Source organism: Macaca nemestrina, chromosome 6 (assembly GCF_043159975.1).
Source record: "Macaca nemestrina isolate mMacNem1 chromosome 6, mMacNem.hap1, whole genome shotgun sequence".
In the NCBI taxonomy this organism is placed as follows: domain Eukaryota; kingdom Metazoa; phylum Chordata; class Mammalia; order Primates; family Cercopithecidae; genus Macaca; species Macaca nemestrina.
Window position 1 is genome coordinate 84,545,748 of NC_092130.1, and position 12,339 is coordinate 84,558,086.

At 44.0% G+C, this 12,339-nt stretch overlaps 1 protein-coding gene across 7 annotated transcripts in view; it reads left to right on the forward strand.

Moving 5' to 3' along the window:
- LOC105484070 (endoplasmic reticulum aminopeptidase 1) overlaps positions 1–12,339 on the forward strand; it is a 178,571-nt gene that overhangs the window by 128,738 nt on the left and 37,494 nt on the right. For 4 of the 7 annotated variants that reach the window (XM_071098682.1, XM_071098678.1, XM_071098684.1 and 1 more), the window contains exons 1-3: positions 3,627–3,729; positions 8,434–8,974; positions 11,415–11,553. In XM_071098682.1, the coding sequence (XP_070954783.1) occupies positions 8,451–8,974; positions 11,415–11,553 (663 nt within the window). In that variant the 5' untranslated portion in view covers positions 3,627–3,729; positions 8,434–8,450. Of the gene's footprint in view, positions 1–3,626; positions 3,730–8,433; positions 8,975–11,414; positions 11,554–12,339 lie in introns of those variants that run through there. The other 3 variants (XM_071098679.1, XM_071098680.1, XM_071098681.1) reach the window with 2 other exon arrangements.

The following is a 12,339-nucleotide window of genomic DNA, read 5'->3' on the forward strand; positions in this document are numbered from 1 at the left end:
GAGCATTGGTCCTCTTGAATGGAAAGTCTAAGGACAGGGTTTGCTCAAGACAGCTGGAGCTGAGGGCTTTAGTGGAGGTATTCTCTGTTTCCATCAGCCCTGCTGTCCTTTGAACTGGCTTCGCTTTAAGCCAGGCTTTTTCCATATGGCCCCTGGTAGGTCACTTCACATCTCTAATCCTGTTTCCTCATTCTAGAAAAATGGAGCTACTAGCCACCTGCATAAGTACAATGTGAGGATTCCATGAGATAGATATGTAAATGATTTCAAGCTGCCACATTTCAGAGGACTTTATTATTTGATATGAGCTCAGTGGCCTGCTTCGGAACAGTCTTTAACGTGGCATCTACACCATCTTCCCTGTTTCTGATTATTAATGAGATGGTATTGCTGTTGTTAAGCAGGCCTGCTCTGCAACTTGGCACAGGGGGTGAAAAAAAGTCATCCTCTTTATCAAGAATATCAAGAATGAGCGGCATTATTATTCTTTTTTAAATTGGCATTTAAAAAAATTAAGTTCTAAGGCCCTGGGAGCCTACGGAAGAGTCTCAAGGACCACACTGTGTGTGGAGGGGCCGGGTAGCAGTGGGCAAGGCTGACTGGGTGGAGCTGCCCTGTTTAATAAGAGCAGGTCTGCTTTTGTCTGTCTTCTACACCATGATTCTGGATGAGATTTTACATCAAAAAGGAGAGTGGTAATATGATTAAAATAGGAGCACCTTTGGCAGCAAAACAGAAGAAATGAGCCAAATGCTGACATTAATTGACTAAAAGCTAATGAAAGCAGAACTGAATCAATCAATTACAGCAAAATTGAACATCACTTGACAATATCTAGAATTCAATATTTTTTAAGTAGATCAGTAATAGCTCAAAGTGGTACGTATGTCATTGGTCTAGGCCTGAGGAGGACCTCTATCATTCCTCTGGCTCACCTCTGAGACTAAGGACACTGAGAAGCCTCTGCAATGGATGGGCTCAACCGGCCAACCAGCCCTCATACACTATATGGTACACAATATTATTACTGTTTACCAACCCCTCCTTGTTCTGGCCAATGCAATATGAGTAGAAGTAGTGTGTATTTTCTCTTTGACTCTGAGCAAATTGCCTACCTGTCTCATTTTTCTCATGTATAAAGCATAATACCTACATTACAAGGTTGCTGAAAAGATCAAATTATAAACACACACATGCACGTACAGCTAGCATTTAGCAGTATCTAACAGTTGCTAGGGAATCAATAAACCTAGGTAATCTTTCTCTCTGTTTCCCTCCTTCTAACTATTTCTAAGTTTGGTAATTTGCTGTTTTGATCTCACAGGCTCTAGAACTAGGACTCCTTAAAGTCCTTACTCCAAGGTCTGCCTCCTCTACATCCCTGCTAGGGCTTTGAAACTAGAAGTGAATGCTGCCAAATCCTCTGGCTCATCGCTCTTTGTAGTGCACTTCAACTCTGAAGACACAATCATGGCCAGGGTGACAGGCTAAAGTCTGAGTCAGGGTGAGCTTTTGGGGAAACAGCGTGGAGCGGGTGGCGGTCTCAGCTCTCTTCTTGCCCACACTTTAACTGCTTTCTGCCCACATCCATTCAGGGCATTGTCCTGTTTGTCTCCTCAGCTGTCTTCTGTATTAACCTCCAGCCTGATGGGTGCATTCACTTCTGCCAGCTGGACTTTCAATATGTATTTAAAAAGACACACAAACAAACAAACAAAAAACTTTACTAGAAGCAAAAGGAAAACCATCATATTCAAAAATATAAATACAAAAGCAAAGAAATGCACACATTTACTGGACAAAGAGGTCTCATCTTGAGTAAACTGGTAGCACTCAGAGATGTCTGGAGGTCTTGGAGGCTACACGCTATCCATTAATACCTCCTGTCAAATTCTGAACATGCAGAAATTACCAGATCTCAAAGTCCTCATTTCTTGTTGAATTTTAGTGAAAAAACTTCCCTGGATCCCACCGTAGTTGAGTCTTGGAACAGGGTGTTAATCTTTATATTATAAAATGTGCTTGACTAGAGAGAATAGGCAGTACGAAACATTATATTTTTTCAAACGGAAACATAACATCGAAAAAAATAAAGAGAAATACTGTTCCAGTGACTTGGAATCCCAAGTTCTCAAAGGGAAGGCCAATAAAGAAGTGGGAGGAGAAAGTATGAGAACCGCATGAAAAGGGTCCCGTTCCCACTGGGACCATGGTCCACTCACCAAATTGTCAGAGACGTTTGAACCAGAGCAACTCCATCTTGAATAGGAGCTGGGTAAAATAAGGCTGAGACCTACTGGGCTACACTCCTAGGAAGTTAGACATTCTAAGTCACAGAATGAGATAGAAGGTAGACACAAGGCACAGGTCATAAAGACCTTGCTGATAAAATAGGCTGCAATAAGGAAGCCGGCCAAAACCCACCAAAACCAGGATGGCAATGAGAGTGACCTCTGGTCCTCACTGCTACACTCTCACGAGCTCCATAACAGTTTACAAATGCCATTGTAACCCTCTATGGTCTAAAAAGGGGAGGCATGAATAATTCCCCCCGTTCAGCATACAATCAAGAAATAACCCTAAAAACGGACAACCAACAGCCCTTGGGAGTGCTCTTCCTATGAGTAGCCATTCTTTTATTCCTTTAGTTTCTTAATTACTTGCTTTCACTTTACTCCATGGACTCCCCTCAAATTCTTTATTGCGCAAAATCCAAGAACCCACTGTTGGGGTCTGGATCAGGACCCCTTTTCAGTAATAAACTTGTAGCATTTGGTGTTTTAATGTTTGTGTTTTCTTGATTGTTACGTCATTTAGCCTCAACTGTTTAAAGATGGTCTTTTTGGCCACTTTATTCAGCTTTAATTGTTCTAAGGGGAGTGAAGAAATGGTCATTTACTTTGAAAAATCAGAGGGAACGTGTTGATGCGGGAAGCAGCTAATCCTTGGGGTACAGTGGCCCTTGGTAGTGCAGGAAAGTCCTGGGGGCCACCTATAACCCACCCTTCTCCTCTACGGCATCTCCCACTGTAGTCATTCTCCACCGAAGCCCCAGAGGGTGCAGCACTTTGCCACAACAGAGTACTTCTGGGTTTCCGTTTCTTTCTGAGGCGGGCCAAGAGCTCTCAGCCCATTGGCAGGGGCGAGATGACGGCCACCCAGCGAGTCCAATGGGCGTCGAGCGCGTCTAGGCTTAGTGGACTTGTCAGCGCCTGCCTGCCCTAAATCCGCAGCTTGAGCACTGGGTCTTTCCTGCGTTCGCCTAAACCTGGCAACGCTGAACAACGAAAAACAAAAAAACAAAGCAAAAAAAAAAAAAAAAAAAAAAAAAACCCCAAAAAACAAAGGCAAAACCAAAAATCATCTTAAAACACACCATACACACACACACACACGGATCCGCGTTCAGGAAGGCGTGCACTTCCCACGCCTGATACCCCGCATCGCAACCTCGCAGCTTCCCGGGCGTGCAGCGCTCATTTACCAATTCCCTTCCTGGGAGCTGCAGACTCCCTCGCTCGGCCCCACTCGGTTTTACCATTTCCCCAGCTCCCGCCTTAGCCAGGGGCTTCCCCGCCTGCAGCTAGAGTTCGGGCCAAAGCGCCTCTCCGCGCCCGCCTGCCGCTCCCCGGGCTCCACTTTCACTTTCGGTCCCGGGGCTGCTAGGCCGGCGGCGGCGGTGGTGGTGGCGGCGGCGGCGCCAGGGTGAGGGCGGCCCCAGACCCCCAGGTACAACGCGCCCGAGCCGCGGGGAGGGGACTGCGGGCCGGGAGGAGAGCGCGGCACCCGTCCCTTCCCTGCGCCAGCTGGGAGGGCCTGAGGGCTTGGGGCACGGGTTGAGAGAGACTGGGCGCGGGAGGAGGGAGACGGGGCGCGAGACAGCGCGCGGGAAGGGCGGGGAAGTCGCTGGTTAGGCCCGAGTCCGCGGAGTACCCGGCAGGTCGGCGGCGGGCCCACCCCTGCAGGTCCCTGTCCCTGTCCCTCCGGGCGCGTGGCCGGCGCGCCTGCTCCGCGGGTCTCTCCGCTATTCCGCCGGCGGGAGCCTCCCTCCGCGGTCCGCGTAGCGCCTGGATGCCTGCCAGTCCTCCAGGCCACCGACGCCCGCGCGAGGCCAAAAGGCGGGGTGGGGCGGGCGGCTGGCTCAGGCTGAGGAGGGCACCTGTCCATAGCTGCCAGAGAAACCCAGAGGCTTTGGGTTAACGACTCTGGCGGGGTGGGAAGCGCGGGCCGTGTGTGTCCATAAGGTCACTTCCCTCCCTGCTTCTCCCGTTCTTCTGGTCGGCAATTCTCTCTCTCCCTTTGGCTCTGACTGGGTTTTATTCAGATAAAGCACCTCTGTTGACGCAAATTAAAAGTTTCCTATCTGGGTGCGTCACTGGCCAGGTGGGCCTACAAAGTTAATTCCGTGAGGGGAAGGGGAAGAGCACACACTTCCTCACGCTTTTGGATTTCTTTGTGTAAGCTAGGTTCGGGAAGAAATTATCTGTTTCCTATTAAACACCCAGAGTATGCGCTTGACATGGTCAACAATTAACAAAACAAAACAAAAAAACTTGAAAATTGGGCACAGTTGTCTCTTCCCTGAGGATTTGGAATTAGTATAAGTAGCACATTTTCAGGTGGTACCTGAAGAGAAACATTCTAGTACTTTTTTTTTTTTTTTTTTTTCAAATTCAGCATTTTATTATTTACCTACAGTGCTTGTTAATTTCATTGTTCAGGAAATTCTGGAAGAATCTCAATTACTTCTTGATGATCTATTTCATATAGTATAGTGCCCCAATAAAAGGAGGGGAGGCAGAGGTTGCAGTGAGTCAAGATCGCGCCACTGCACTCCAGCCTGGGAGACAGAGCGAGACTCCGTCTCAAAAAAAAAAAAAAAAAAAAAAAAAAAAAAAAAAAAGGATCTTGGTAAAGCTAAAACAGCAGGGAGTTTATACTTACTGCATTCCAACATTCCAACTTGTTGGACTGCATTCCAACAAGTTGTGTGAACTTAGCAAAGTTATATGAATGTCTTTTCTTCAGTTACCCCACCTTGAATGAGAATAATAGGCTATTAGAGAGAGTAAGCATGTGTAAAGTGCCTGGCGCTTTGGAAGAGCTTAGTAAATACTAGTTCTTTTTCCTCTTTGGCTTCTATTCCTTTAAGTGTTAGTGGGGTGTAACTTCAAAGAGAATTGTACTTCTCTTGGGAAGTGCTGCTTATATTGAGTAGACTACTGTTTTTGAGAGCTTTCTTTTTTTTAACTGCATCCCTTTCAGAAAGTTGTTAGTAAAACCAGACCCTAGGAGACCAGCCAGAACCAGGAAATGCCATGTTTCAAATTGGAACACTTACTATTGGAAGCAAAGCCAAACAAGAGCTAATTTTTCAGGGGAAGAGCCAAACACAGGAACATGATCACAGAATCTTGGGTGTCGTCTACTGTTTGGGATTAATAAGATAATTTATCAGTGAAGCCCTTTATTCACTACATGGAGTTTTTTTTTTTTTTTTTTTTTTTTGAGACGGAGTCTCACGCTGTTGCCCAGGCTGGAGTGCAGTGGCGCGATATCGGCTCACTGCAAGCTCCGCCTCCCGGGTTCCCGCCATTCTCCTGCCTCAGCCTCCTGAGTAGCTGGGACTACAGGCGCCCGCCACGGCGCCCGGCTAATTTTTTGTATTTTTAGTAGAGACGGGGTTTCACTGTGGTCTCGATCTCCTGACCTTGTGATCCGCCTGCCTCGGCCTCCCAAAGTGCTGGGATTACAGGCTTGAGCCACCGCGCCCGGCCTACATGGAGTTTTTACCAAGCCCCACTCATGCACTGCATCCTCCTTGAGACATAACTGTTTCTCTTTGGCCACCTCATGGACCCAACCCTGCAAAGCCTCTGATACAAGGTCCCAGTACCAACCTCTTCCGCAGCCCATCAGCCTTTCTGTCAGCTCATAACCAGCTGGAATTTCTAGATCTCCTCTGGGGCTGTTGGAGAGGTCTCCGGGACTTCCAGAGTCCTTACATGCTTGAACCTGCCACCTTCACAGAGCCCTCTGGATCCCATCTTGGGGCAAGGGCAGTGCTCATTAAGCTGTTGCTGCCAGCCGTATGGAAAGCAGAACACAAGTTCCATTTACTGTCTAGTTCCTCAACTTCTAGGGAAAAAAAAAAATGTTCTCCCTGTTCACACTTCCTGTCTCACCTGGGTGGTGCCTTTTGAACTGGGATTATGAGATTTCCAAGACTCTCTCTACTGTGTAGGTATCCTCTCTGTTTAGCCTCCAGATTGCTCCAGAGGTGAGGAGAAGGGAATTCCCTTGAGCTGTGCATTTGGAAAGGGTGCAAGGAAGTGAGGGGTTAGGGGAGGCACTTCAGTCATTGCCTTGAATGAGTATCCCATCACATAGAGTTGAAGGGGAAAAGCCAGGGTTTGGCAGGGATGAGCTTTTCAATCTTGGCTTCTCAGTAAAATCTCTGGACAGTTAAAAAAAAAAAAAAAAACCCAAAACGAGTAATCAAACAATCCATAAAACCATACCCTGATCCTATCACCATAGATTCCAGTTTAATTGTTGTCAGTAAGGACCCAGGCATTGAAAACTTTAAAAGCTTCCTAGGTTACATTAATATACAGCCAGAGTTGAGAAACTTGACATCTCAGAGAGGGAGAATTCCGTGTACTGTGAACACGCTGAGGGATCCACATTGTAAGGTTGCTACTTTTCCCAACTGGAGCAGGAGGAGTTTGGGCCAATCACTTGCATTCAGCTGGTATGGGCCCCTCTTGGCAAACACTCATTAGAAAGGTGTGTTTGTGTAAGAGAAATAAAAACTTATGTTTGATTCTTGGGGTATGGATTGCCAACTCCCTTAAAATTCACATTGCCTTTTTTTTTTTTTTTTTTTTAGATAGAGTCTTGCTCTGTTGCCAGGCTGGAGTGCAGTGGCACAATCTCGGCTCACTGCAAGTCTGCCTCCTGGGTTCAAGTGATTCTCCTGCCTCAGCCTCCCAAGTAGCTGGGACTACAGGTGCACGCCACCACACCTAGCTAATTTTTGTATTTTTAGTAGACATGGGATTTCACCATGTTGGCCAGGATGGTCTCGATCTCTTGACTTTGTGATCTGCCCACCTTGTCCTTCCAAAGTGTTGGGATTACAGGCGTGAGCCACCACGCCCAGCCTAATATTCACATTGCTTATATGTCTGATGGCCTTTAAAATTAAGTGCAAAATAGGGTCTGCAGCATGACTTCCTCGTGTTCTTGGCAGAATCTTGGAATTACTCCTCTCCCCGCCTTTATATAACCATTCTCCATCAAGTCCTCTGGGAGTTCCCTTCTGTCCACATCGATTGCCTGACCTGCCTATATGTCCTCCCTTTGTGCCTTAGCTCTCCTGCCCTGGTTTGCTCTACCTGTGGTGCTGTTAATGCTCTCCTTCATTTCAAAATCTGACCTATCCTTTCACAGTCAAATGCTGCTTTTGTGTGAAGGCATCCCAAGGAGTCACTGCAGCCAGAGTCTCTCTCTTTGGAAATTTAATTTCATTCTTTCCAACACCTTTTATTATTATTTAAAAAATATCTCACACTTTCCACATTGTGTTTTATTATCTGTGCGTGTTTTCTCTCCTTCCATATTTTGAAATCCTTGAGGGTGGGGCCGGTGTCTTGTGTATTGTTTCGTCCCACTCAGGACTCAGCACACTGCTTGTGTGTAGCAGGCATTCAACACATACTTGGATGATTGTAAGAGAGATTCTAGGTGATTGATAATGTTTGCCACAAACTACTGGGAAAATTAAACTCTTTAAGCTCTTCCTGGCTAAATAAATATGTAATTAACTTTTGGCATGACAATTTGAGGAAGACACTGAAGTTATTAAAGGTTACTGCTACATGTACTCGCAGGGGCAGTGGAGACCTTGTTTTAGTGTTGGCTGCCGCAGTGTCACCATTTGATTTCCAGGGCATTACGGTGGCTTTCTCCAATGTCCAGTGTCAATGGGGAGTGGTAGCTTGATCAGATGTTCCTCTAATATGGTTCCGGTTTTGCTTGTTTCATGAACCTGGCTTCCCAAATGTCCTGCAACTCTGTGACCCATTTAGTGAGCCACTCACGATTCCCTAATGATTCCTTTTCTGCCTACATCAGCCAGAGCTTGTTCAGTTGCTTTCAACCAAGAACCCTGACAGGTTGAATTAATTTAAACTTTGAACATCAAATGATGCTCTCTAGTAGGTGTTAATGATTGTTGCTAACGATAAACATCTTTCTTATATGCAACCATAACATAGGGAAGGTCCTTTTACTTTGAGGAAAAGAACTAGTGCTTTTGGAATTTTATGTCTATTTCTGTGAATGCTGGGTGGATACATTCTGAAATTTTGCTATGTCAATAACATTTTAATGACATATATTTTTGCTTTTGTACATTTGTGCCACTAGGTAGTTAGAGCAAGAAGATGGTGTTTCCGTCCCTCAAACAGTCCCTTGCAACCATGTCATTTCTACTTTCCTCACTGTTGGCTCTCTTAACTGTGTCCACTCCTTCATGGTGTCAGATCAGTGAAGCATCTCCAAAAGGTAGTAATGGGATGCCATTTCCTTGGAATAAAATACGACTTCCTGAGTATGTCATCCCAGTTCATTATGATCTCCTGATCCATGCAAACCTTACCACGCTGACCTTCTGGGGAACCACGGAAGTAGAAATAACAGCCAGTCAGCCCACCAGCACCATCATCCTGCATAGTCACCACCTGCAGATATCTAGGGCCACCCTCAGGAAAGGAGCTGGAGAGAGGCTATCAGAAGAACCGCTTCAGGTCCTGGAACACCCTCCTCAGGAGCAAATCGCGCTGCTGGCTCCTGAGCCCCTCCTTGTCGGGCTCCTGTACACAGTTGTCATTCACTATGCTGGCAATCTTTCGGAGACTTTCCACGGATTTTACAAAAGCACTTACAGAACCAAGGAAGGGGAACTGAGGTATTTTTTTTTCTCTTTTTCTTTTAAACTGCAAGTGCTGCCCATGCTAAATTCATTATTTCAGATTGATTGTCTTTTAAAATTACCTTTGTTGTTGAACTTTTTCTTCAGTTTTGCTTTTGCATCTTCTTTATAGTGTTAAAAATGGCTTTTTCCCTTGCTTTTTGAATCTCATTTTAAAATTCTATTTTAACCAATTTTCTTTCCCCCAGCTCTATCAGAGCAAATATCTATTTGTTTATTTAGTTTGATTTCTGAGACATAATAAACATGTTTAATTTTCCTGACCTATGCATTAGTTTCCTAGGGCTGTTGTAACAAAGTACCACAGTCTGGGTGGCTATAAACAACAAAATGTATTCTCTGTCAGGTCTGCAGGCTAGAAGTCTGAAATCAAGGTGTCAGCAGGCCCGTGCTCCCTCCAGACTCTGGTAGAATCCTTCCTTGTGTCTTCCTAACATCTAGTGGTGGCCGTGGATCCCTGACACTCCATGCCTAGCACCTGCATCGTTCTAGTCTCTCCCTCTGTTAGTGGCATGGCCATTCCGTTTCCCTATGTCCCAGTCTCCATCGTCTTATAAGGAAACCGGTCATACCGGAGTAGGACCCAGCCTGGTGGCCTCTTCTTCACCCCATGATACCTGTAAAGACCCTATGTCTAAATAAGGTCTTGTGCACAGATACTGCAGGTTAGGACTTCAGCATATCCTATTAGCATCCTATTAGAGGAAATACTTCTAGCTCAGTTAAAACTTTTTTAGAGATCTCTACTCACCTTGCTTTGGTTCTGTTTTTAAGGAGGAGACTTATTTATTTGAGAGAGATTTTATGCTAAGTTTTAAAATGGAATTTTATTTGTTAGTAGATTATACTAATTTATTTTTCAAATTCCATCTTATTCTATCAAGGTAAAAAAGTAAAATTTGTTTCACTCATAGCCTCCTGAACTAACTACTACTTCTATTTCAGTGGAATATTCTCCCAGACTTCTTTCTGGATATGCATATATGTTATTTTATATAAATGGAATTCTTATATTTTCTCTTTTATAAGGAAATTTTTTAAATTAGTATGTTGGGAAGATGCTTTATATAAATGACTATTACTAGGTATCATTTTAATGATTTTATTAAAATACATAGTTGTACGTTAATATCTTTAATCCCTTGGGAATGGAAATGAAATTATTTCCAGTTTTTCAGTATCAACAACACTTCGATGAATATCTTTGTAAGTTATTTCTTTAGGATAATTGCCTAGAAGTAAAATTGGTAAGCCAAAGAACCTATAATTTTTTTATAAACGTTGTCATTTTTTCTTACCTCTCATCAATACTGTATATTGGCAGTCTTTTTAGAGCAAAAAAGGCCCCCAAATGATATCTCTTTTTAATTTACATAACTTTGATTAAGGAAGTTGAGCAGCTTTTGATATGTTTGTTAATGATTTGAAGGTTCTTTTATGAGTTGCCTGTTTATGATCTTTGACTTTGCCCGAGATTCCCTTGGTTGTTGGCGATTCTTTTTTATTTCATTTCCTTGGTTGTTGGGGATTCTTTTTTATTTTGTTTTATTTTACTTTATTTTATTTTTTGAGGTGGAGTCTTGCTCTGTCACCCAGGCTGGAGTGCAATGGCACGAACTTGGCTCACTGCAACCTCTGCCTCCCGGTTTCAAGTGATTCTCCTGCCTCAGCCTCCTGAGTAGCTGGGATTACAGATGCGCACTACCATGCCTGGCTAATTTTTGTATTTTTAGTAGAGATGGGGTTTCACCATGTTGGCCAGGGTGGTCTCGAACTCCTGTCCTCGTGATCCGCCCACCTTGGCCTCTCAAAGTGCCGAGGTTACAGGTATGAGCCACCATTGGGTATTCTTTTACACATTTTTAGGATCTCACTATCTGTTAAGGCTATTAAGTCTTCGTCGCATACTTCTTAAATGAATTTTCCCAGTTTTTTACTTTTTTTAAAAACTTTTTTTTGGAGACAGGGTCTGGTTCTGTTGCCCAGGCTGGAGTGCAACGACGCAATCTCAGGTCACTGAAACTTCTGCCTCATGGGCTCCAACCATCCTCTCACCTCTGCCTCCCGAGTAGCTGGGACTACAGGTGTGCACCACCATGCCTGGCTAATTTTTGTAGTTTTGGTAGAGATGGGGTTTTACTGTGTTGCCCAGGTTGGTCTCACACTCCTGGGCTCAAGTAATCCTCCCACCTCAGCCTCCCAAAAATGTGTTAGGACTACAGGCGTGAGCCACCATGACCATGCCCAGTATAACTTGTCTTTTAACTTAGTTTATGATAGCTTTTGTGATGTAAAATATTTTTTAGTAGTAAAATCCATCAATCTTATAGTAACTTTAGGAATTATAAAGCCAACACCTGTTTTAGAGTTCCTGGTGCTTCATGCTCAATTTTTATTTCACTTGCCTTAATTTTAGGATACTTGCATCAACACAATTTGAACCCACTGCAGCTAGAATGGCCTTTCCCTGCTTTGATGAACCTGCCTTCAAAGCAAGTTTCTCAATCAAAATTAGAAGAGAGCCAAGGCACCTAGCCATCTCCAATATGCCACTGGTGAGTCTGCACTCCTGTGTATTTTCTACCGGAAAATCTACTGATTCTCTGTGACTTGCATTACCCCAGTGACAGTCCACATTGGGTCACTTGTTTTGTTTTATTGCCTGGCAGATCGTTACTAACTTTTCATTTACAACCTGTGCTTTTGTTTCAAGCCACAGTTATATGTAATCAAAGTAAAAATTGCCCCTAAAAATGCAAGATTTCAGTAACAGTGCCATTCCAGGTTATACATGCTGATAGGAGGGAAGTGGTATAAGAAATTCAGGTCAGGTTTAAATAGTAGTGCCCTTCAAAAAGCACTTTCACCCTCATTTGCTCATATGATCTTTTAAAATGATTTTAAAGGTAATGCTTTGTCAGGCCATATTTTTAGCATATAGTTATTTTCTATAATTTACATATACTATATAGTAATATTCACTATATAATTTGTAACTGAATGTACAAAATTGGGCGGACAGAAAAAGAGAATAAAAGTAATCTTTTCCGAATGTTATGGTGCTGAAGGTAAGTCATGATAGATAGCTTAGCTTCCCAAGAGAAATCATTATTCTCCAATCTCAATGCAGATGTGGACAGCATTCCCTCTGATTTTTAAAAGCGGCTAGAAGATGACCATGCCAAATGAATAAAACTGTTCAGTAAGTGCCATTATCCTTTGATTCTGGTAGTTTAGAAAAGCATCAGCTGGGCCGTCATTCTGCAGCTGGTATATAACACCTCCTGGAAGCACATCCTTTGTTCAGAGAAACTCACTGGAGATGAGACTCAGGGTAGAGT